We start from the raw sequence: 25,771 nt of genomic DNA, 5'->3' as shown, positions 1-25,771 counted from the left end.
TAGTAAGTACTCGTAATATACTTGTATAATACATGATTATATGTATAATTTAATTTTTTTTTGTATTTATATATTTTAAAATATTATGTGAAAAATATTTTGACCTTTCACATAACCTTATAAAATAATAAAATTTTATCATATTATAATTTTGAATAATTTTTGAAAAGTTTAAAAGTTTGGATAATAATAACAACACATCTTCCTAGTTAAGATGATAAAGTTTTAATATATTTATTGTTTGGGACACAAGAAATAATAAGAATTAAACTTGTATTAATATAGATCTAACAAAATGAGAGACATAGTGTAACAATTAATACAATAATAAAAATAACAAAATTAGTATAATCTGAAATTTTTTTTCTCTAGATATTGTTCACGAATATAAGATCCAACCACTAAACAAAAATCACATGCATATATAATCTATTGTATAATTTAAATTAAATTTAGTTCATGTACAAAATGATCCTAAAATAATTAGCACACTGCAATACCATATTATTTTAACAACAAAAATTTTTTTTGCCAAAAGTCTCCAATATCTATGACATATGTATGAGAGATATTTTACCATATTTTTATCTCTTTTTTTCCCATATTTGTATCTCATGTCTAATCATTGATGTTAATTTGAGGAAGAATATTTTTTATAATAAATCATTTTGAATTTAATTAACAAGTTGAGATTTTTTTAAAAATAAAAGTGAAATATTTTGGGAACTTATTTTTTACTTTCCCAAAATTAAAAGATTGCTATTTTTTACCAATTGTTGCTATTAACATTTCATTTTCTAGACTAATTTTGATCAATGTAAAATTAGTTTAGTTAACAATAATTGACGTTCTATTGGTTCAAGGATTGGCAAGCTATTGTTGTTATTTTAAATGTAAATATATAACCTAAGTAATAAAATAAATAATAGCTACTTAATAAAAGAAAATAGGTGCTCAATTGATTGCATTCAAACTACGAATTTTGTTAATCCATAATTGCCAAATTATATTTTTATTTATAAGAAAGCATCATATATTGATCAGGACTAAATTATTGATTACTTAACAAATCATATCTAAACACCTGATGTGATATATATTGCATTTGGTCGCCTTTATACTCATACCATTTTCCTTTCTTTCTATTTATATTTTAAGGGTGCAAAATTCTCTTGATTATATTAGTGAAAATGCATAAAATCTTTTACAAAATTATTTCAATTTATTTACAGAATATTAGTACTTTTAGGAGAAGCAATGCATTGTAGGAATGGTTTACTAATTTTTTTAGTAAACATAACTACTACATTAAAGGTTAAAAAAAACTTGATTTTATTATGCTTTAATTAGGAGTGCTTTTTAAGAGAAGAATTAGGGGATTAATTTCTTTGATTCAAGAATTTTTAGAGATTGTAACTCTCTTATTATTTGATTTAATAAATTTGATATTTGTGCAAGTTTTCATGTCTTTTATTTTTGGCAACGAAATTTGTGCTTACAGTTAGACACAAATATGGTAAAATATCTCTCATATGTATGGCATGGATATTTGAGACTTTCAGTAAAAAAAAATTTGTTATTAAAATAACATTGTATCATAGTGCCCTAATTATTTTAGAACCATTTTATACGTGAACTGAATTTAATTTAAATTATACAATAGATTATATGTGCAAGTGATTTTCATTTAATTGCTGAATCTCATTTTTATGAACAATCTTCCAAGGAAAAAAGTCCAGATCATATTGATTTTCTTATATTAACCGTTATACTAATTTTGTCATTTTTATTGATATACTATTTCTCATTTTGTTTGGGCTTTAACTCTTATTAATTCTTGTGTCCCAGATATAAATTTATTAAAACTTTATTATCTTATTATATTCATAGGTGTTAAATTATAATAATTGTGATATAGAAACAAGTGATATTCTATATATAGCTAGGAAGATTTGTTGTTATTGTTATCCAAACTTTCAAACTGTTCAAAAATTGAAAATTATTAAAAACTTATAATATGACAAAATTTTATTACATATTTTACAAGGTTATCTGAAAAGTGAAACTACTTTTCATAGTATTTTAAAATATATAAATACAAAAAAATTTTAAATTATACCCATAATCATTTATTATACAGGTATATTATGAGTACTTACTAACTAAGGTACTAAGTTTTAATCATTAATAAAACATCTTATCATTATTTCAAATAAACTTCCTAATACTAGTTTGAGATAAGGTTTTAATGTAAAATTGTACATGTATTCCAAAAAAAAAGTAAATTTTGATCCTTAATCAAATTTACCATGTTATTAGTAAGAATTACTATTTATGTATAAAAACTTACTATTATTTGAACTAAACTTACTCTCTAAAAAGTAAGTTTGGGATATAAAGTAGTAATTTATTTATTTAAAAAGTAAGTTTACTATTTATTCTAATTTACCATTTGAGGTATAAAAGTTAATAATCTATTAAGGTTAACTTACTATTTTAGATGAAAAACTTACTTCCATATTTTTAGGTGTTATTCTATTTAAGTGGATAGATCCAACAAGAAATCAAATAGTCATCAAAAGTGCAACAACCTGTTATATTAGGTAAAAACTATTTCGTTACCATAACTATCGTTACTAAAGTATTGTCCAATACACACACATATATATATTATGCTTTTATTGAGCATGTCGGTTTCACAGTCTATTTTTCATAATTTTTTGTACATTTAACCGATAAAGGTACTTGTTCACTTCACAGGGTTTCCTCCGACACACTCGGAATTGTTTTTTATGTTAAAAATAACAACCTTAAATACTACCAAATAAATACATAATAGATACGTGGAAGAAGCTTTAATAGCGCCTAAATATCATTCCCCCCGTATCCAGTGGATTAGAAATTACCATAAATAAAGTTGCCAAAACTAAATTTTTGAAAAGAGCTCTCTTTAACGTCAATAGGCAATGAAAAGTATATAGATGATTTGTAGTTTAACGCAAAATGTTTTGAAAATTTTTAAGTTTGGAAACAGTTGCATCGGTTAATCAAAATTGTTGGCGAACTCTGGATCGTATAAAACCGGAATAATCAATGAAGGAGGGCGACTGATTTCACTTTCATCAAAAGGACGCAAAGACATTTTAGAAGTGAAACCAAAACCGTGCATTTGGACAAAAACCAAGGTCAAAGTCTTATGGTTGAAGTTATATAGCCATTAATTAATGGTCCGACCAGTCCAAGAGTTCAATTCGCATTTATTTCTTTTCTCAGCACGTAACGTAACAACTCTTCACAAAGAAAACGATTTAAGTAATGTTTATAGTTTTCCAAACAAAAAAAAAACACTAATTGATTTTTGTGACCTGCTCACAGTTCTTTCGCACGTTTTTTATTTTTCTTGTTTCAGTTTATGAAAGACTAGAAATATCATATTTATCTTCCCAAACTTGTGGATTATATCATATGGAACAAAATCCGTTCAACATTAAATCTAACTCTACTTGCAGTTGTTAATTTATTCAAAAGAGAGAGATAGAGGGAAAAAAAATGCACATGTACATGAGATAAAAATGATACAATAATTCTTTTGTTTTCTATTGGACAAGGTTACAGGGACCAACAATTTTCTTTTTTTTTTTGCCGTACATACTTGTAGAGCTTGTGTGGGTGTGTGTGTGTAGACACAGTTTTTTTTTTTTTTTTTTTTTTTAAAGGAAGGGAGAAAGGGGAAGGAGGGAGGGAGGGATGAACCTTGGTGTCGAGCATGATGGCACAGAGGATGCCAGTGTTGTCCATGGCGGAACGGAGATTGTCGAGGGTCTCCTGATGGTAGTCGTGGGATTCATGGGAGAAATTGAAGCGGGCGACGTTCATGCCGGCGAGAAGGAGCTTTTCGATCATGGGAACGGAGCGGGAAGCGGGACCCAGAATGCAGACGATCTTGGTTTTAGGCATGCGGTCAGCGGCGGTAACAGCTCCTCCTCCTCCATTGTGGTGGTTATCCATGGTTGGGGTCCGTCCGTCGTCCGTCCCTAAATAGTAATGGTATAAGAGAGGAGTATTGTATTGTATTGTATGAGTTTTCAACGGGAGAGATTCTGATGATGGTGGGTGGTGATCAAATGAGAAAAAGAAGGAAAAATGAAGCAGCAGCAATAGCTATGATAATATAATAACGATAATTGGAAACCGAAATCGCCCCCGCACACACGGCACTGTTAACCGCCGTCTGAAATTGGTGAAATGGAAAGATAGATATTCAAGTGGGGTGATGACGCAGGAGGTAAAAGACAGGGAACGAAGACAGTTAATAGTACGATGGACCACTCGATCCCAGGGATGAAGGAAGGTCAAGGAACCCAACAAACAAACAATTGTCTTCTTGAATTAGCCTGTAGCATTTTTTTAGAAGCTGTCTTTAATTAGTGAATTGAAGTAAATGAAATTAAATGAAGAGTGCGAATATTAATGTCCTTTATCTATTATCTCTTAGCCTAATTTCCCCCACTCCCCCAACTCCTCAAAGGCAACACTTTTCCATCCATCCATCCGCGAATACAGTAGTAATAGCCATGACTATTAAGCAAATTTTAAGATTCTACTTGAACATAGATCAAGTGTTTTCTAAAATATTTTGTCAGCAGATGTATAGACACCAATTTGAATTGATGGTGGTTTAGTTCCGTCGAATTTTCACTTGACCCTTTTAAATCCCCCACTCCCCCAGTATAGAGTGGTTCCCGTCGGTTTCCACTTGATCCTTGTAAATACCTTCTCCCCTAATATAAAGTAGGAATAGCAGTAGAATAAAATGTATTCTACATCACATGGGAGGGAACTCTAAATGTCCCTGCCCCACTCCTCCTGTTGTGTACTAGTGGTTCTTTTATTCCTCCATGATTCCCTAAGCAACATATATTCCAATTCCTTTCTTACTACCCTACTACCAATTATAATACTAATCATCCATCAATCCCATAGAAAGCAGCGGATGATGAGGCTCCCATCAAGAAAATGGGAGAATATATAAGATTAGATGATAAGAAAATTGACACTTAAAGTGCTTCCCCGCACTTCTTTTTTTGCGCATTTTTTTGCGGTCCGAACAGGACCTAAAGTGAGGGTTGCCGAGCGTACATCCATTTGATACTAAATAAGAGACGGCGTCTGGACTCGCACAACACCTTTTTATTAAAATTGATTCGCTTTCCAATTCCTCCTGTTTGATACTAAATAAGAATTTAAGATGGCCGCACCCTGGAAAACAAACACTTGCCCGAGCCCCAGACTGACTGACTACAAGAGACGGAAAAACAGATCCAACCAACATCTCGTCTCCAAGAACCTCATTGGCATAGAACATGAATACGCCCTTTGATCATTAGTTAGCCCTTCAAATGCTTCTACCAATGCAGTTTCATCGCATGATGATTCACCATCCCATTCTAAAAATACCTAAAAATGTAATGTAATCGCCTACTAGTGTATTGATGCACGTGATACTAACTCCTAAAAATATCCCATTCCATAAGTTAAGGATATTAATGCACGTGATACAATCTGAGTCAGCCTAAAGATGTCCACACAAACTCCACAATCATCTGTTTCTCATTCAGATATTGGATTTGTGGACATCATTAGCAACTTAAGATGCACTTGTAAAATTGTCTCGTTTCAACCCCCAATACGAAACTATAATCTTCTTAATGCATCCAATGTTCAAATCATTAACAGTTCCATAACCCAATCTAGAGACATTTTCATCCTGATATTTTTCTTCTAGGTCAATCTTGAAAGACAAGATTGAGACATGGATATACGAAACTGCTACAATATTCAACCTACTCTATTTCCTCCTCCTGTTTATAGCCTCAGTTCATATTCTCAAAATAAAGACCTGTCTAGTTTGAAAAGGAGCTGCATCGCCACCGAAAAAAACAAAAGCCCACTTCAAATCTTTGCTTGGGAATTTGTTTCCCCGGAAACCTGCAATTCAGTGATATCATGTCCCTCCAGACCAACCAAAATAATTATTTCCAAAGAGGAGTAATTACTTCAGATAGGAAGCAAAAGTTCTCGTATCAGCAAAATTTATGAACGTCCAGTATTAGCAAAAATATCATGCAGACGGTTCAGAGTTCATCATGACTTGTTGGTTGTTCCTTGTTCATCATGTCTAGTTTATCTTGTAGTTCCTATCACAATTGACCAAAAAAAAAAAAAAGGGTTACCACTTTCTCAAAATTAGCAATATAGCATTAATTAAATGCGAAAAAACTAACGAGAAACAAAACAAATGAAAGGGCACCTTAAGTTTTTCTTCTACACAAAGAGCCGGAGTAGACACCAAAGCCATGTACCTGTTTTAGACTATAAATCAGATACAAGGGCGATGGATTCCAAACAAGGCAAATGGAAAGCACTTCAACAACAGGATAAACAGCTTAAATGAACAATTAAAATAACAGATATTCTTACTCGCAGCGGCTTGGTTCATCCACATCAGTAACTTCATTGTTTAAACCACATCTTAGTTTGACCTGTAAGACAAAGGTAACACAAAATAAAACAAAATGAAGAAAACCATGCAGTTAGCTCAGAAAGATGAACAAACTTTTACATATGCAAGGTTACCAGTCTTGCAGAAGTTGATCATCCCAAGAGAAGTCTATTACAATTACCAACAAAATACTTGCCTTTAAACTTCTATCTGGCCCATTCCAGCATTTATCACCATTTAAAAATTGCATGACCTTGTATGAATCCTCAAACTTTTCCCAACTCCTGCAAAAGTAGTCCAAAAAATGCTAGAGCTGAAAATTTACCCATGATAAAGCATTAGGATAAGACAAAACCGATGGTAGATTCTTTAACTAACATCATGGTAGTGATACCAAATATACCAATGCCATCCTCAATGAGGTCAAAAATACTCGACAAAATCCTCATCTTGTTCAATTTGATTCCCCACAATCTTAACTCAAGTGCTACCATTACAGGGTTTTGACAGTGAAATGAACCTAAGCAGAAAATCCACTCTAAAATTATTGTGATCAAAACTAACCCAGATTTGTAAATCAATAAAATAAATAAATAAATAGAGTATGTCTTTCAAGCTTCGTATGTTTATTTGCTAAATTTCATCTATGTCAAGAGAAGTATCTTCACTTTTTTCTTTTCAAGTCTTATCCATATCAAACAGATATTTTTGTCTTCTTTAAGTTTTATCCATGGTAAGCCACATATTTTCGTCTTGCTTTTGTTGCTGCATAGGGGTGCAAATGACCGAACAACAATCAACTTACATAATCACCAAAGGAGAAATGACTTCCCTCAAAAAACTGCCACAGTCTACATGGAGGTATCAAGACCAAATTCAACGTATTCCTTTGAATCAGTTAAACTGTGAACCTAACAGAATGAGGCTTCCAAGTATATGCATTCATTTACTGTGAAGGACAACATCTAACAGAACAAGAAAGAAACTAGTGACCATCACCACCCGTGTCCATCCGTTTTAATTTGTTTTCTACCAGAATCTCTTAAGTTATGGGTATGGGACTTAAGGAGCAGCATATGGCTATGAGAAATATTCCCTTGTCTCAGTTTAATTTTGGGGGAGCGTGAATTTTATGAATAGTGCAGATAACTAAGCTACTTCTGCTGTTTATATATATCTCTACCCTTCAAAATCTTGGTGGGATATGTTTGCAAGGTCGAACTTCATTTCCTTGGCTGATGAACTTGAGCTCAAAAGATCATGGTTGTATTCAAATAATGCCTCGTTTTATTGATTTGTGCATAAGCTAGTGAATTTAATGCTCATATGCATAATATTTGACTTATTGGGCCTGTACAAGTTTATTTCATTTGACAAAATGGAGGGTAAATTTATAAATGGGCTGAAAAGTTTTGTGCCATTTGAGGTAAGTGACACATATTCTGAGACAAACCAAAAAGAGAAGTCAAAAAGTATCAATGGAATGGAAGAGTACCAAAACCAACTCATTTTTTTTCCTCAAATTGCATCTGATTATTCACAGCTTAAAACTTAGACCTAGTAGGGGCGATCACACCTACTAGGTCTAAGTGGAGGAATGAGAGGATCTTGGGGCTGTTGTAAAGCTGTGAATAGTCTCTATGAACAGTAACGAGGGGGGGTAAGAAGAGCAAATCTAACAAACAAACGACTCCATCTTATTTATCAATTTCCACGTAAAATAACCCAGTAACAAGAGAATTTAACGGCTATAGACTTGAAAGATAGAATTCTATTTCGAATACAATTCCCATTTCCTATTATGAATGTAGAGCTTGCCTATAAGAACCACGACTCCAATCAAATTGTTAGGAGAATATTAGTATTCTTGTAGATAATATATTAGTAAGGGTATTCTTGTAAACAGTCCGTTAGGTTTGTACTCCTATAAATATTAGTTGGTCACTCATAATACGGTGACTAGATGTTTTCCTCCCAAGATACCTCTTTACATGGTATCAGAGCAAGAGTCCTAGGGTTTAGGTTAAACATCTAGCAAAGTACTGTTCATCGCGGCACTGTTCACGGGGCACTGTTCACGCGTCTCGAGTTTTGACCCTTTCTTGGGTTTGAAGTGCTATTCGCTATGGCTGAAAGTTTATCAAAAAGTATTGTGACGTCCACTAATATTATGCCAATGGTGATGCCTCAAATCACAAATTGGAAGTTGAATGATACCAATTATCAACAGTGGTCAAAAGCTGTTAAGATTTATCTGACAGGCTTAGGAAAGCAACGTTATCTCACAGATGACTCTCCTACGGAGGATAGCAAGAAACTAATGTGGATTCAAGAGGATGCCCAAATTCTTGGAGCAATATGGAATTCTATGGAGCCACGAATTGCTTACATGTGTTCTCATTGTGAGACAACAAAAGAAGTTTGGGATTATGTCCGGTTATTATATTGCAGTAATCTCTCACGGATGTTTGATATTTCTTTGGAGTATTTTCAGTTGCAACAAGATAACAAGACAGTAACTGAATACTTTGCTGATCTTAAGCGAGTCTCAGAGGAATTAAATGCTGTAATGCCTCTCTCAAGTGATATCAAGGTTATGCAGAGGCAAAGAGAACAAATGCTTGTGCTCAAATTCCTGGCTGGTCTCAAGCCGGAATTTGAACCAATCAAATCTCAAATTTTAGCAGGTGAACAATTACCATCCTTTGCAGAGGCGTATGCTCGGGTCTTACGTTCTGCATCTAAGGACAATGCACAGGGTGATGGTGCTTTAATTAATGACAAATCTGCTTTAATTGCTAACAATAATCGGACAGAGCAACTTAATTTTGGACGTGGCTCTCGTGGAGGAAGAAGTAGAGGTCGTGGGGGTCGTGGAGGTCGAGGCACCCGTGAGTGCAATCATTGTGGTTTAAAGAATCACACTCGTGATACTTGTTGGGATTTAAATGGAAAACCACCTCGGTTTGTTAATACGGTTACCACTGATCAAACTGAATCAAGTTCTTTAGCACAAGGGTCTCAGAAGACTGTTACCATATCTGAGGAAGATTATATCAAATTTCTGCAGTACCAAACTGCAAATCACGCATCTCTTCCCTCTACTTCTGTAGCACAAAAAGGTAATGCTATGGCTTGTCTCTCCACATCATCTAATTTTGACTCATGGATCATTGATTCCGGAACTACTGATCATATGTCAGGTACCTCTAGAAATTTTTCTAATTTTCAAGAGTCTACTTCCTTCCCTCATGTTACTTTAGCTGATGGATCTACAACTAAAGTTAAAGGACTAGGCACTGTAGAAATTAACTCATCTCTTCCGCTGCCTTCTGTTCTTTACGTTCCCAGTTTGCCTTTTAATCTAATGTCCGTTAGTAAGCTTACTAAATCTCTACAGTGTTCAGTTATTTTTTCTCCTGATTTTGTTGTCATTCAGGATTTGAAGACAAAGAGGACGATTGGTGGAGGACATGAGCATAATGGTCTTTACTTTCTCAACTCTAATGGTCCGATTGCGTGCCCTGCTACTGTTTCTCCTCTTGAAATTCACTGTCGTTTGGGTCATCCGTCTCTACAAAATTTGAAGAAGTTGGTCCCTACCTTGAGTCAGTTGTCTTCATTAGAATGTGAGTCTTGTCAATTAGGAAAGCATCATCGTGTTTCTTTTGTCCCTAGGGTCAATAAACGGGTTTCGGAACCCTTTTTGTTAGTTCATTCTGATGTTTGGGGTCCTAGTCGAGTAACTTCAAAGTTAGGTTTTAAATATTTTGTAATCTTTGTTGATGATTTTTCCAGAGTTACATGGCTTTATTTAATGAAAGATCGTTCAGAATTATATTCCATTTTTTGTGCATTTGTTACAGAAATAAAGACTCAATTTGGTGTGCCTGTACGTATACTTCGCAGTGATAATGCGAAAGAATATTTTTCCACTCCTTTTGATACCTTTATGACTAAGTCCGGTATTCTTCATCAGTCCTCTTGTCCTCACACTCCACAACAGAATGGAGTTGCTGAAAGAAAAATTGGACATTTAATCGAAGTTGCTCGGACACTTTTGTTGCACATGAATGTACCCAAACAATTTTGGAGTGATGCAGTTTTAACTGCATGTTATTTAATTAATCGCATGCCATCCGATATTCTTGGAGGCCAACTACCTCACTCCATTCTTTTTCCTCAGGACCCTATATTTAAATTACCTCCTCGTATTTTTGGTTGTGTGTGTTTTGTTCATCAGCTTGCTCCCGGGGTGGATAAATTAGATTCTCGTGCCATTAAGTGTATTTTCTTAGGATACGCACGAGCGCAAAAGGGGTATAGATGTTACAGTCCAGTTTTAAATCGTTTTTTCACTTGTGCTGATGTTACTTTCTTTGAATCCACTCCTTATTTTATGAAGCAAGGTATGTCTTGTGAGTTAGACCAGTGTTCCTCTTTTTCTCCTCCTGTTTTACCAGTCCCTTCATCTTTATTACCTGAGTTATCGGGTTCACCAGATTCCACCACTCGATTATCTCATCCTAATCTTCAAGTTTATTCTCGTCGTTCCATGGTTGAGAAAGCTCCTGATATGCTACGCACTTCACCAATTAACTCTCAATCTTCAGATCCAGGTATGACGCCCTCTTGTGAGTCAGATCTTCCTATTGCTTTACGTAAAGGTAAGAGACATTGTACTTCTCATCCTATTTCTAATTTTGTCTCTTATTCTCGTCTCTCTCTGTCATATTCTTCTTTTGTTGCATCTCTTGATTCGGTATCCATTCCTAAGTCTATTACCCATGCTCTCAATGATCCTGGTTGGAGGTCAGCTATGCAGGAAGAGATGCTTGCTTTGGAGAAAAATGGTACTTGGGATCTTGTCCCTCGTCCTTCAGGTAAGCCTGTTGTTGGTTGTAAATGGGTGTACACTATAAAGGTGCAGCCTAATGGTTCTATTGATAGATTGAAGGCTCGTCTGGTAGCTCGAGGATTTACTCAGGTGTATGGAGTAGACTACTTAGAAACATTTTCTCCTGTTGCAAAGATTACCTCGGTTCGCCTTCTTATCTCTTTGGCAGCAACTTACAATTGGCCATTGCATCAGTTGGATGTGAAAAATGCATTTCTGCATGGAGATTTGGAAGAAGAGGTATATATGGAACAACCTCCTGGATTTGTTGTTCAGGGGGAGAATTCGCAGTTGGTTTGTTGTTTGAAAAAATCCTTATATGGATTGAAACAGTCTCCAAGGGCTTGGTTTGGCCGGTTTAGTAGTGTGGTCATGGAGTTCGGTCTGACGAGATGTGGAGTAGACCACTCTGTATTTTATGGGCATTCTAATGCTGGTAAAATTTTATTAGTTGTTTATGTGGATGATATTGTGATTACAGGTGATGATGTTGTGGGGATCCAGAAACTTAAATCCAATCTGCAGGCAAACTTTCAGACAAAGGATTTAGGTCATTTACAGTATTTTCTGGGTATTGAGGTAGCTCGGTCTAAATATGGGATTTATTTATGTCAAAGGAAATATGTACTCGATATGTTGAGTGAAGTTGGGATGTTAGGTTGCCGACCTGTGGATACTCCTATGGATCCCAATGTGAAATTAGCAAGAGATCAAGGAGCATTACTTGATGATCCTAAGCAATATCGAAAACTTGTGGGTAAGTTAAATTATCTCACTGTAACGAGACCTGACATTTCATTTGCAGTGAGTGTTGTGAGTCAATTTCTTGATACTCCTCGTACTAGTCATTGGGATGCTGTTATACGAATTCTCAGGTATCTTAAGGGTGCTCCTGGAAAAGGGTTGCTATATCAAAATCATGGACACACTGATATTGAAGGATATAGTGATGCAGATTGGGCCGGTTCTGCCTCAGATCGAAGATCGACCACAGGATATTGTGTGTTTGTTGGTGGTAATTTAGTGTCGTGGAAGAGTAAGAAGCAAACAGTTGTCTCCAGATCAAGTGCAGAATCTGAATACCGTGCTATGGCTCACACTGTGTGTGAGTTGGTTTGGTTGAAAAGCATGTTAGTTGAAATTGGGTTTGAGTATAAACAGCCTATGAATTTAGTGTGTGATAATCAGGCGGCTGTCCATATTGCGTCTAATCCAGTGTTTCATGAAAGGACAAAACATATTGAAGTTGATTGTCATTTCATTCGAGAGAAATTACTTGATGGAATCATCAAGACATCTCATGTACCGTCTGCAGATCAATTGGCTGATTTGTTTACCAAGAGTTTAGGGGGCTCTAGGGTGAAATACCTTTGTAACAAGTTGGGTGCTTATGATATATATGCTCCAACTTGAGGGGGAGTGTTAGGAGAATATTAGTATTCTTGTAGATAATATATTAGTAAGGGTATTCTTGTAAACAGTCCGTTAGGTTTGTACTCCTATAAATATTAGTTGGTCACTCATAATACGGTGACTAGATGTTTTCCTCCCAAGATACCTCTTTACACAAATCACTCAATAAAACTGGACAACAAGATTATTGAGACTTTCTTGTATACAAGTAAAGGACCAAAATATCCCAAGACCTAAAACTCTTAAATACTAAAACTCCAAGGACAAGTTTCCAACAAGAATAATACTTAATTAACATGTCACCTGCCAATAGGTTGTAATCGTCGAAGGGTGCCTAATTAAATCTAGGTAAAATTCATGAAAATCTTTGCTTTAGATTTTCCTTAGCTCCTAGTTGACTGTATAAATTATCTGGAATAGATATTATGAGAAGTTTTCTGCTGCTTCGCCACATATGTCTTTTTGTTACATCCTCTACAAGAGGAAACAGACACCACCTAAAAATGGGAGTTACATTTATAGAACATTAATGCTACATTCCCCATTTTGAATATTCAGAGGGCTTTTGAAGCCCAGATTCCTAAAGAACCAAATAAGGCACAGCAGGATTTGATATGTAATTCGTGACATGAGATGCATATCATTCCACACAAAAACGATAGTAAAAAAATAAATCAATAAAAAACAAATAAAAACTCAGCCCATTTACTAACAGACAACAGTAGTAACTATTCATCACGCAAACTTTCTAATGGGTAGAAAGATGGGCTAGACCAAATGAGCCTCTGAAGTATGTATGTTCTAAGATAACATTCTACAAGATAAACTTCAACAACTCCTCGGTCCATTTACTTATAACACAACTTAAGAGCCATCTGCAACCAATGTAATTAATGTCGTCATCCAGTTTAGTCAAAATGTTCTGCCAACAGCTTCAATAAGAGATTACCATCCTAAATATGGCACATTCACCAAACATGTACACACAGAGAGAAGGATAATCATTGACTGACTGAGTGAGAGACTGTATGAAAGTTCTACATATGGGAAAATAATTACCCCAAACGAGTTGTGCTGTGACCCTCCACCTGTGATGCTTGTTTAAAAGGGCAGATTTTGTAGACGTACCTAAAGCCATATGTTATCGAAGCCCAAAAGTTAGAATAGAGTGACATGAGTTAAGCTAAGAAGTAAAAAAGAAGATTACTTGTTTTGCTTGTTCTCAAAACATTGACCATAAAATGAATAGAACTCTTTCTCTGGCCCTGCAAAAAAGAATTCAAAAGTCAGCCCCTTCGACAATGAATGCACATACACCTCTCTTACGAAGATGAAATAATTGACAGCAAAGTAACGTGTTTTGTTAGCACTACAAGAAAGCAAACATTAACCCGTATTTGGAATTTTTATAGCAGACCTACCAAAATCATGTTTTAGCTTTTGCTTCAAACTTGATATCCTTGACTGTAATTTAGAGAGCTTTGCACTAGATTCATCATATTCTTTGCGAACACGTGCAGCCTCTGTAAAGCAAAATACAGCAATATAGTTTCCATTTCCTTTATCCACAAGAGTACAAAAAATGCAAAAAGAGCACAACTTACCAGATTTGTCAACTGGAGTTTGAAAAAAGGTAACAGCCTGAAAAATTCTACGTACAGACTTTTGTATCTTCTCCAACCATGATGGTTCTGCTGTAATTTTCAATCAGGTTTGAGTTAATGTAACCTATATAAGGTAACTCTAGTGCCAGCTGCAATTAGAAACATAACTGACATATTTTACTTGCTAAGTGAAAAATGAAAGGAGTATCTATAAACCTGGTAAGTCCGGTTCATCATCTGTCTCAGATTTATATGAAGGGCTTGAATCATCATGATCCTCACCCCCAAAATCATCCATCTGGTCTTCATTATCACCATCATCATTATCATACCTATGATCATCCTCCTCTGAATCATAACTGCTGTATTCTTCTCCATAAGCATCCTCCTCTTCTGTTCCATGATTTTTATCTTTAGTAGAACTAACCTCTTCAGTTTGCTGCTCAGTCTTTTCTCCTGTCCAACGAGAGGCAACAAGACGACCTAACTCTTCCTTAGATAATGATTCGCTATTGTCCTCTTCTACTTCTGCCTGAAATTTGCACACACAGTTCAAATCTGCTGCTTGTACACACAAGTTACACAAGGTACCAAATTCACAACGATGTCAACTTCAATACTCAAAAATCACGAAGTCATCAAGTTCAAAACTACAACTGGAATGTACCATATTCACAACCTCTCATCTGTTTGGGATGTTATAATTGCTTCAGTTCATCATCTAATGCTTTACCGAAAGCTTTTCTTTTACCTTTAGTCAGGGAAAATGTTGTTATTGATACAAACTGCAAAGCATAAGGCTGAGTCAAGTAATTAGTACTTTTAGGCAGTAGAATTAGAATTTCTACAAGTCTACATAAGCTCAAGTTGCACTTCTGAGTAATGCATGTTTAAAAGGTTCTCTCTAGATTATATGCTTTGTGTAGAACCATGTGATTAATGTGTAATGCCCGATTCCTAAAGTTCATAACAATTTCACCTTGATTCCATTACCCTAAAGCACCTAAATAACAGCCCCACGTAACCCTAATTCTACTGTTTAAGAAATTATAGACAAGCTGCAAAAAGTTCCCTCATTGTGTTCCTTAGTCTTCACCCATTTTGGCAAACTTATCCACATACAAGGCCTGAAATATGCACAAGTTTCTTCCAAGAAAACCACTCAGGTTTGCCACATCAGTCAGGTAGTAGAGCTGTAGACATGCCATAAACATGGGCTTTCCAAGTACTAACAGTGTCCAAAATTGTATTTAATTCAGCAGTTGCCTCAATCACTTGTTGGTTAAATTGATTGTCATAATTTGTCAGATGTTACACAATCAGATTTGCATAGATAAATCCAATTATGCTGGCTAAAACCGGTGGCTTCTTTGGAAGGAGATACAAGAAGGGCAAAATGATCTATCAATACTTGGAAAGAGATGAAAGAAAAGTTTCTGCAGAAGTATCTCCCTTCATATTACTATGACAAGCTAGTGGATCATCTTCATGGTCTAGAACAAGGAAATCTACCAGCTGAAGGCTATCTGTTGAGGTTTAACAAACAGGATTTGCAAAATCAAGTCGTTCAAGAACATTATCAAAAGATTAATCTGGACATGATCCTGAGACTAAATTGTAGTGTAGTTGCTAATCCTGAGCGTTTTTAAGCGAGTGAGTTTTTTGGGTGTTTGTCTAAAACTTTGCTGTAATTTACTGTAGAAGTTTTTTAAAAAATTTTTGAAGTGTGTAAATTTTTTAATATTTTGAAGTGTATAGTTTAAAATCTTTGAGAAGTTTTTTAAGGTTACTGTAGCTAGAGTCTTTAAAAAACTTGTAGCAGACAAACTTGGCAAAAAACTCAAGTGCCAAACAAGGCCTAAATTCTTTAAGAGTACCAAATGTTAGAATTAAAGCCAATGAAAGGGTAAATATGTGGCCAGCTCCATTTTTACAGGTTTTCCAACAAGGACCATCAAGTTTAAATATTATCAACATTGAAGAATGTCATAATGCTATGCTTCAGTTTGCAGCAAGAGGAGGATCAAAAATTGTGCAAGAACACAATCTACTAATTCCTCTTACAACAAGCAAAAACTCTGAAAAATAAAGGTGCTTTGAAAACCATAGTAAAATTCACTCCTTTTGAAAAATTCACTCCTTTTGAACATGGTAAGAAAATGTATCTCGGTAGAATAATTTTCTGAATGAAGAATAATCATAAGAGCAAAACTCAAGCACAGTGGCCATACCTGATTTCCAGTATCAAGACCAGGTTGACCATCAACTGTCAACTGTTCCTCTTTCTCTGTGGCATGCTATACATTGTGAAAGTACACATCCAGAATAAAGTCAAGCCCTATATATTCAAGTTTCCAGAAACCCTTAAAGCAATATGTTGTTCGAATAAACTATACCAGCAAAGAATCCTCTTGCAGCGGTTTTACATCACCAATTGGAGATTCTTCCTTCACATCAAATTCACCGTGCTGAGCTTCACTCTCAGAATCTCCATGGCCATCCATTACATCCTATGAGAAGCCCAAAATGTCAGGGATACAAAAAACTCTCCAACAAACAACATTCAAATATCCAAGTCATCATATGCAGTACAAACAGCATCACTTCTCACAAAGTAATGACCACAACAAACACTCATTTAAAAACACAGCCATTATTATGCAACACAAAGTAGTGCACTTGCAACAAAGATATCACCACCCAGAGAAATAATAACCTCGCAGAAAATAATTCCACCAAGAGAATAACTGTTCAAAGGTACAGATATCTAGCATATAACTTGTACATTATCATCATCTTCTAGACATGACGTTATTCATGTCTACCACTTCATGCCTGACGTAGTTTTTCATGCCTGTCAATCATTAATGAACTTATTTATGTTTCTCTCTCCACCATCTAACATAATTTTTCCATTTAGAGCACAATAGGTAGTTCCTTATGACCTGTGATGAAGAAGAGTCTCCCAATAGGCCAATCTTATCATGGATGTCATTCTTTAGAGCATCTGCCTCCGAACTTTCAACTTGTTCGCCAATCTTATCATGGATGTCATTCTTTAGAGCATCTGCTTCCGAACTTTCAACTTGTTCGCCATTTTGTTTCTCTTTCAGATTAGCCTCCTCAGCTTCTTTTCTTTCTTTGTCCTCTTTTTCCTTTTGTAACCGTTCCTTCTCCTCTGCCTTCTCTATCTGTTCTTTACGCTCTATAGGAAGAGAAGCAAAACTAAATAATCCAAAGCTAGTCCTCCAAAACAGTGAGAAGCAATCTATAAAGTATCGTTATCATTAATTGTGAGATGATAGAAGCTTAACTGAAAATTCCACATGCATACAGGTGATTTCATCTGCCTCTCAGGAAATAAGTGACAAGGGGCTCTTTTTCTCATTCACAATACTTGAAAATATTATGCAGGACAGAATTCAACCCAAAAAGAGTTGCTCAAAAGTCCAAATGTACAAAGAAGCCATACAGCTAAACAAGCGTACAAAAAAATCCAGTAACCATGCATATCCAGAATCTTAGGCTTTGATGTCAATCGTTTCAACTGAGAGGTCTTCATCAAATTGGTTGTAGTGAAAAAATTTTCAAGTTCGACATCCATCACTCTTTAACTTCAAAGGGGAAAACGCTACAGGTTCCTTAAAGACATGCTTGATTCAATAAATCATGTTTCAAGACTTCAACAAGTAATTACGAGATCAACTACAAAAATGGACGTAACTAACAGACTCGGTTGAGTATTAGGGGATGTGACTGATAAGAAAGGATAAGTGGATGGGATGATGATAAGCGTATCAGGCGAAAAGGAGAGCATATATACCCTGAAGTTGTTCAACCAGCCCCTTGAGTATCTTCTCTTCGTTTTTTAGTTTGGATAACTCGGCCTCCTCTTTGGCTATTGCTAATTTGGCTTGTTCAACTAGCCGGTTACGTACAGTGACACCTTGCTGATAGGTAGCAATCTTCGTCTTCAACCTTTCTCTAGCTACTTTGCCAGCCTCCCAACAAGTGTTTGGGCACTTAACTTTGCCATCATACTCATCACTGCCGTCACAGCAATCTGCTCAAAGGTGGCAATCATTAGGAGTTGAAACAAGGAATTTAATAGAGTCGTAGGCAAGCATAATGAGGTAGCACAGCAATCATATGGCAGTGACTATGACTGGTAAGAACGCACTATAGAGATTTTTACATGCCAAATCCACGAGACCTTTCTCACATGGCATCATCCACCATGCAACTTACAGAAAAGATTGGGTGCAACACTGCACTTGGGAACAAATATAACAAGTAGAAAAATCATATTAGTGCAGCATAAACAAGGACAAGAAAAGACAGATAGTCAACTAACCGCAGATGCCATCGTTGACTCTGGAAGAGTACAAAGAGAAAGGAATATGTCCAGCATTCTTACAGTAGAATTTGCCGTTCGGACAAGCGGATGTACCTACAGTTGTGAAAATGCAGTAAGGAAGGAATAAGGGGTGAGATATGAACAATGCAGTAGAACATGTGACGGAGAAGAAAGGCAAGTAGAGAAAGACCAGGTTCGTCGGAGGCATCAGGACAGTCGCAGAAATCGTCATTGAGCTGAGAGGTGGAGAATTTGAAGGATCCGTCTTTGCATTTGATGGTAGAGGAAGGGGAAGACAACAATCCCTTGTAATAATCCTCATCTGCAACAAACACACGCATCCACACATTCATACACAGAATAAATAATAATAATAATAATACTAGTCATGATGCCTGCGAGGCAACCATCCAGCCCTAACTAACTATATATATATATACACACACAGAGAGAGCCGGGAAATGATAGCGTACTAGCACAGACGGAGAAGTAGTAATCAATCAATCAATTGCGGAAAAGGAAAGGAGGCAGATGAAGAAAAAGACGGCGGACCTTGTGGGGAAACTCCGAGGAGGAGTAGGAATTGGTCGTCCTTGGCGGCGGCAGCAGCAGCGGATCTGGTGATCGCACATATACACCCAATAATTATAACAATACTAATCTCAAACAATCTTCTTAATCCTCCTATCTTCTTCTTCTTGTTCATGTTATTTAATTCGTCACTCCCACTGCGCTGCCCTCACTCACTCACTCACTCTCTCTCTCTCTCTCTTACTTGTACTATATATATATACACAGAGAGGGATGCTAATCCGGCCAATGGCAGCGCCTAAATTTGGACCAATTCAATTCGCTCTTCTACTAATTACTCGTACAGATATCACTAGCAGTAGTATTATGTTGCTGTTCCCGTCAACTACTGCAAAGCAGCATACAGTTTGAATTGATAGGATTCAATTGAAGAATGAAACCTTTCGAGTTCCCGCTCCAAACTCCCTCTGCCTCTCGCGACTCGCCACGGCGGTCAAAACCCCCAAGCCACCGGACACTAGGCACTATCCGCTCTTTCTTACGCCGTCGTTCCTTGCTCTCTATTGGTTGTAGTGTTTGTCTTGTCTTATAGTATATTATAGTATACTCTACCGGGCCCCTCCTTCCCTTTTTGTAGTAGTATTTCTTTTTCTTTCACTATTGCCTTGCCGCATCAGTCCTCCACTCCTCCTCCGACTCGTGACTCTTATTTTCAAATTTTACCCAGTCGGCCAGTCCCATTCCCTTTTATTTTTCAACAACCGAAATTACCGGAAATAACACAACAAAGTTAGATTAACGCTCATAAGTAATCAAGATTTTGGCACTTTTTCAAAACCTTTTTTTTTTGACCTTTCCGTGGTCAACTTTTATTCCAAATTTTGGGATAATTTTAAGTTTTTGAAGTTTCGCTTGTTATTCTTAAATTTTGCAAAATCTCACTTACCACTCTTACTCTAACTTTTTTTGTTTCATTTACAACCCAATTTAAACATAATTTTAAAACGTAAGTATATTAATAACAAATGAAAAACAAATGAAGGTTTATTTTAATTGGACAAAATATAGTGTGTTTTTTAAATACCATATTTGAAAATTTATTTGAAATTTTTGCAAGTTACAAAGATAATATTTTATTTACTGTAAAGTGTTTTGAGTTAATATAAGAAATTTTATAAATTAGTTATATAAATAAGTTACATATTTTTGAATTTTCAATTTTTTTTTCCAAATCGATGGTGTGAATACTGGAAAGATACAACATGCTAAAAAATTATATATAACCTTGTTTGTATTATTTTTAAGTTGGTGCGAAAAGGTATTCTCATGATTGTAGATTATCGCAAGTTTTTTTTTCTTTAAAAAAAATATTGTGAATCATTCAATAATTTTAAGTGATTTAACGTTTCATATCCGAGCCAAAGATACAAACACTATTAAAGAGCTTTTTTCTTTTTCTTGTAAAGTTGAGATGCTTTTCAAGATGAAAATAATTACAGTGCAACAAAGCAACCAAATTAACTCATACCCTTTCTCCTCTATCGAGGAGCAAACTAGTTTACATCCGGCATGATTTTCCTTCTTGAATTGTAACTACTTTACTTCGCAAGCCCCACTTTAAAATGCCGTTCGCTCTTTATGGCTTAACCTTGCTATTTAGTAACCGTTCCAAGATTTGGCTTTTATTGGGTCATGTAATTCGCATCTCATTCATGCTAAGCGGTGAACTCTTTTTTTCTTTTTCTTTTTTTGGCTTTGTTGGTAAGATGGTAATAAACTCTAGTCGAATGTTCGGAATTCGAGATTTTATTTACTTTGTTGCTACGGTGTAGAGACTGATCTTAGCGTTCTAGCAATTCCTTTTTTTATTTTAATTCTCCCCATTGCGTTACTGTTTACTTTTCATTTTCCATTTTTTTTACTTTAACAATTAACAAGACCTAAATTGGGTTGCTTACAAGACTATAGAAATCAAATTAAGTCTAAAAATCCAGTTTCGATGGAATCAAATTCTAGAAGATTTGTGTTCAAAATCGACACTGTTTCCCTTTGTTGATTTGTTTTGGGCACTTGTACCTCCCAATAAGGGAGAGCTAAAGGTACAGCAAGTCAAATAGGAGTCACTCCTCATCTATAAGCCTCCGGCAACCGGTACCCCGACATCACAATTTTGTCAGCAAACATCTTGCCCGTCTTTGGCATCACATGCCAATGCAATGTCAAATTGAAATCCCTACCCCGGAGATTGCTTCCCTAAACATACAAACACGAACAAACATTCAGCTAACAAATGATCGGGGAAATAAACTCAAATATCCAATAAAAGTAGCACAACAATACCTGATCAACGAAACGATACTTGTTTGTGGTATGAATCCAGAATTTTGCATGCTCTTTGGAAGGTATGATACCATCCCACAAAGATACCTTCGGTTATAGCATTTAAATCAGTCATCATCATTCATCATATATATATATATATTTATTTAGGACCGATAAGTACAAGGTCAACATAAATAAATTTCCAAGCCCGTTAAAGGATTCATATAAGCAAGAATAGTTAAAACACAAAGGCCAGACCCTGTCAGTTTCCAAGAAACAACAGTGGAGATGACTGAGACAAGTTTACATTGAGCCCTGGGGGAAGTGGATGGGTTTATTCATACTCAGGAAAAAGGTGCAGCGGGACAAGAGGCTATATCAGAATACTCACTCACCAGTAGCAAATTTTCGATTTGATGGTTGCAGCAAAACGATTAAGACAATCAAAGTTTAATATTTTTATGGTGCTAATAAGCTCAAAGCAGATAACATGAGAGAGCATGAAAGAGAACTACCACCATGAGTCACAAGGGGTAGCTTTTAAAGCTTTCAGGTTGAACATACAATGCTTGGACGAGCAATGAAGCAGTAGTTTCATCCCATTAAGCTAGATATAGGGTAAGACAAATTATACTCACAGGAAAGAGTGAAGATAGCAAAAAGATTACTAAAGCAGAAGAATTAGGTGAGGAGATGCACTAAATGGCATTATGACAGATGCAAGAAGCCAGAAATTAACTTATCTTTATGATCATAACACACATTTGTGGCATTCAAAATTGCCAAAACCAGTTTTGCATGGATATTACTGTTACACGAATTTGTTACAAACATGCAAGGCATACTCCAGATGCCAAATTGCAAGCGCAAGAGAAACATATCAGTACTATTTTGCTTAACATATACATAAACATGGGTACCTGATTCAATGCATTTTTTGAAGTTTCATATTCAGCTGCCACAAACACAAAAACCTGCATATAAACAATAAAGTTTCTTTTTATTTAGGCAATAAAAATCACATGTAGCTGCAGTGTGAAAACACCATCCTGATATATATATACAAGAAACAGGAACTTAACTCAGTATCCATGATGCTAACAGCAAAGAGTTCATCGTAAACTAAAGATTTTCAAAAATTGCTCAAGCATCTAACTCACAGTGCACTTGATCATAATTTAAGAGGCCATGCTGAAGTCTATTTGAGTAGAAACTTAGCTTTATCATTTTTTAGTCATATTTAAGGAATTCAGTGCACAGGCACCTGTTTGATTGCAGTGCTAACTATGTTGTACCTTGTCTGAGAGTCACAGCATGAATCATCTTATGCTTTGGAAAATCTAACTTTTCACAGTAAGAGGAGATTCTAGACAACAACGGAAAACATTTTAAGAAATATGTACACCTTCAAATAGAGATATGTGAATTTGATAAAAGTTGTGAAGGGTTTTTGAGTGCTTTTGAGGTTGGGTCAGATCCACCATTGTGGGTATCCATTAAGTTTACTAAAAGAAATTCCTAGAATTAGTTTTTTTTTTTGTCAATATTCCCCCATTCTACTGTGGCTATCCATCCTTTCTACCCCTGATAAATACCTTATTGCAGTCCTCAAGCACAATCCTCACTAAATTATTTTCTCCTCCAAAAATTAGAACCCTTATAATATACTGAAAAAGGCAGAAAAGACACAAGATATGTTGAGAAATAATGCTTGTTGGCTCAATGATGCTAACACCAGATTAAAATTATGGATCTACAGCAAAAAGAGCTGGCAAACCTGCTTTGTATTCCATGTAAACAATGACTGTAAATTTGAAGAGATGTTCAATGTCAAGCTGACCTGCAGAATATGAAAGTGCAAACACATTAGACAGCAGCAACCTAAAGGATTGCCTTCCTTCATATAAGTTTGTTCCGTTAATGATCTCAACAGCTTCCTTAAGATTTATGCTACACCCAAGATCAGATACTTGACGAGACAGGCAACACTGAAGATGTTCTATCTTTTACTTCCATCAGTCATCAATAATGTTAATTCCATTTGCTATTCTCTATTTCATAGGGCTCAAAACTAGTGGCCCATTTAATTTGTCCGACAGAAAAGAAATTTTAGTCATCTATGCAACTGTCACTCAATTGTGAAATTGGCTAGTAGCAAACAAAACTTTTCATCGTAAGAAAGTAATCAGAAAAAATAACCCGACAATTTTTTCTTTTTGGTTCAAATTTGTATGTAACCTGACAGACAACTCTGTTAAGCATTTATAGGAGCTAGGAGTGAGGACAGGGAAGACGAGTGAGATCACGGTTAACACGTGATCAATTTGGTTTAAATGAAACAATCATTTCCAAGATGATCACCTTAGGGTATTGCTGAAAGATAGAACGAACATTAGATAATATATGGGTTCATAAGCTTGTCTGCAAATGTAACCTGCCCACCCCACGTTTATCGATAAATAAAGATATAGATTAAACGTTCATGAAATCCAGTTCAAATGTTCCACAAATTCATTGCCCTGAGAAAAGAGGCCGTCTAAGATAAGATAGCGTTCAATTAGTGTACTCCAAAACCCTAGCCAAAATTAAAAACCCATTCAATCAGAAAACTAGTTGATGGTGGGAATAGAATGCAAGCTAAATTGGACACTCAAATAAACAAACGAAGTATATTTACGAGAATTAATTATGCAATCGAAAAGATTCAGGTCATTAGGTGACTAGAAATTTAGAACTAAATACTCAAAAGAATAGAATAGATTTTCCCAATTGACTTGCGAAACACATATGTAGGGTGAAGAACAAGACGAGAGGGGGAAAAATACAAAGAAGAATACCTCGTCATCCCCGTCGGGTTTCTTCTGAAACCAATTAATATTCAATACCTAAAACGCCACAGAATAATCAGATAATCAGAAACGGTGAAATTCGAGAAAAAAAATTATCAATTGCAGTCTAATAACTACAGGATAGATCAGATCTACCCCAAAAAAAAGGGCAAAGGTAGAAGTAAAAATCGGAATGATTTGGTAAGTCACAATTACTTGAACTTGGGCGGCGGGAGAGGGAGAGTTGAGGTTGTCGGAGAGAGAGACGATAGCGCACATTAGCGCCAGAATGGTGACGGCGAACGTAAGCAGCGCATTGGCCCTATACCCGATTGAATGCATATTTTCCCCACTCTCTCTCTCTGTCTATCTCTCTCAGTTTCTTCTTCTTTGGTGGTGAATTCTGATGTTACTTCTTTCTCCTTCGTGGGTTTTAGCGGTGGGACCAGCTATTAATCCCAGCGTAGTAGCCTGTAGGCGTGCGTACACGGTATCACTGCTGCTTACACTGTTGGTGCAGTGGTGCAACAATTTGGACAAAGCAAACGAAAAACTCTGCTCCCGTTTAATAAGCTGTATCTATAGGCTTGTTTGGAAGTGAAGTTTTTGACCAAGTTTTTTAGCTACTAGTATTTTAATAACTTTTGGTACAGGAACCCCAAAAAATTTATCAAAATTTTTTACTTACACACTTCAAAATAATACACAAAAAACTTTCCCTTCAACTTTTCTTCTTTTTCCTTCCCACCCAACCGGCCACCACCTCCACCACCGCTTCCGGCGCCGGTAACTATTCCGGCCAACTTTTGCCGGCCTTCCTCTTTTTTTTTTTTTCCTCTCCCTCCCCTCCCCTCCCCTCCCCTCCCCCTTTGACCGATATGTTGGTTTCCAAAATCTCTTTTTTCTTTTTTTTTTCTTTCTCCCTCCCCCCTCCCCTTTTTCCCTCTGTCTTTCCCCACCATCTTCCCCCTCCCGCAGCTTGGGGAGAAGGAAAATTGCAACAAAAAAAAAATCGCACTCTGCTGTTGCTGCTTATTCTGCCGGCAAGATAAGGAGAGGAGAGGGAGATAGAACATTGAAAAAAAAATCATTTCTATTGCTGCAAAATTCAGGTGGCGGCAGAGGGAAAGGGAGAGGGAGGGGTGGCGGGGAAGTTTTTGCAGGGGTGGCGGGAGAGGGAGAGGGAGGGGTGGCGGGGGAGCTTTTGCAGGGGTGGGGGAGGAGATGACGGGGTAGAGGGCGAAGGCGCAGATGGGGGTGGCGGGACAGAGGGAGGAGAGGGGTGGCGGGAGGTGGCATTTGTGGAGTTGCTGCTAG

At 36.2% G+C, this 25,771-nt stretch overlaps 3 protein-coding genes across 10 annotated transcripts; 1 reads left to right on the top strand and 2 right to left on the bottom strand.

The window, feature by feature from the left end:
* Positions 1-5,687: 5,687 nt before the first annotated feature.
* On the bottom strand, positions 5,688-19,989 carry LOC113696986 (glucosidase 2 subunit beta-like). 8 transcript variants are annotated; one of them, XR_011814674.1, is made up of 16 exons: positions 19,326-19,989; positions 18,964-19,095; positions 18,771-18,866; positions 18,240-18,479; positions 17,362-17,621; positions 16,813-16,926; positions 16,648-16,713; positions 14,633-14,948; positions 14,417-14,506; positions 14,234-14,335; positions 14,020-14,077; positions 13,872-13,940; positions 6,699-6,815; positions 6,481-6,542; positions 6,311-6,362; positions 5,688-6,197 (listed from the first exon to the last, which is right to left on the bottom strand). XR_011814674.1 is itself a non-coding variant. In XM_027216386.2 (16 exons), exons 1-16 carry the CDS (start codon positions 19,477-19,479, stop codon positions 6,135-6,137), a joined length of 1,959 nt encoding a protein of 652 aa, XP_027072187.1. In that variant the 5' UTR covers positions 19,480-19,988; the 3' UTR covers positions 5,688-6,134. The 8 variants fall into 8 exon arrangements, 7 of the variants coding, with proteins under 7 accessions (XP_027072187.1, XP_027072180.1, XP_071905933.1 ...); XM_027216386.2 differs by having other exon boundaries at positions 6,699-6,786; positions 14,417-14,503; positions 19,326-19,988; XM_027216379.2 differs by having other exon boundaries at positions 6,699-6,786; positions 19,326-19,987.
* Positions 8,356-10,084, top strand: LOC113697007 (uncharacterized). The gene is made up of 2 exons (XM_027216425.2): positions 8,356-9,624; positions 9,942-10,084. The coding sequence occupies exons 1-2, from the start codon at positions 8,628-8,630 to the stop codon at positions 9,977-9,979; spliced, it is 1,035 nt and encodes a 344-aa protein (XP_027072226.1). The 5' UTR covers positions 8,356-8,627; the 3' UTR covers positions 9,980-10,084.
* A 1,291-nt stretch (positions 19,990-21,280) lies between the features above and the next one.
* On the bottom strand, positions 21,281-24,880 carry LOC113696980 (signal peptidase complex subunit 3B). The gene is made up of 6 exons (XM_027216367.2): positions 24,671-24,880; positions 24,464-24,511; positions 23,404-23,466; positions 22,547-22,600; positions 21,645-21,731; positions 21,281-21,557 (listed from the first exon to the last, which is right to left on the bottom strand). The coding sequence occupies exons 1-6, from the start codon at positions 24,794-24,796 to the stop codon at positions 21,432-21,434; spliced, it is 504 nt and encodes a 167-aa protein (XP_027072168.1). The 5' UTR covers positions 24,797-24,880; the 3' UTR covers positions 21,281-21,431.
* Between the last annotated feature and the right edge of the window lie 891 nt (positions 24,881-25,771).

The sequence above is a fragment of the Coffea arabica genome, chromosome 1e (genome assembly GCF_036785885.1).
Source record: "Coffea arabica cultivar ET-39 chromosome 1e, Coffea Arabica ET-39 HiFi, whole genome shotgun sequence".
NCBI classification, from domain to species: Eukaryota; Viridiplantae; Streptophyta; class Magnoliopsida; order Gentianales; family Rubiaceae; genus Coffea; species Coffea arabica.
This window is presented reverse-complemented; position numbering and strand designations above follow the sequence as displayed.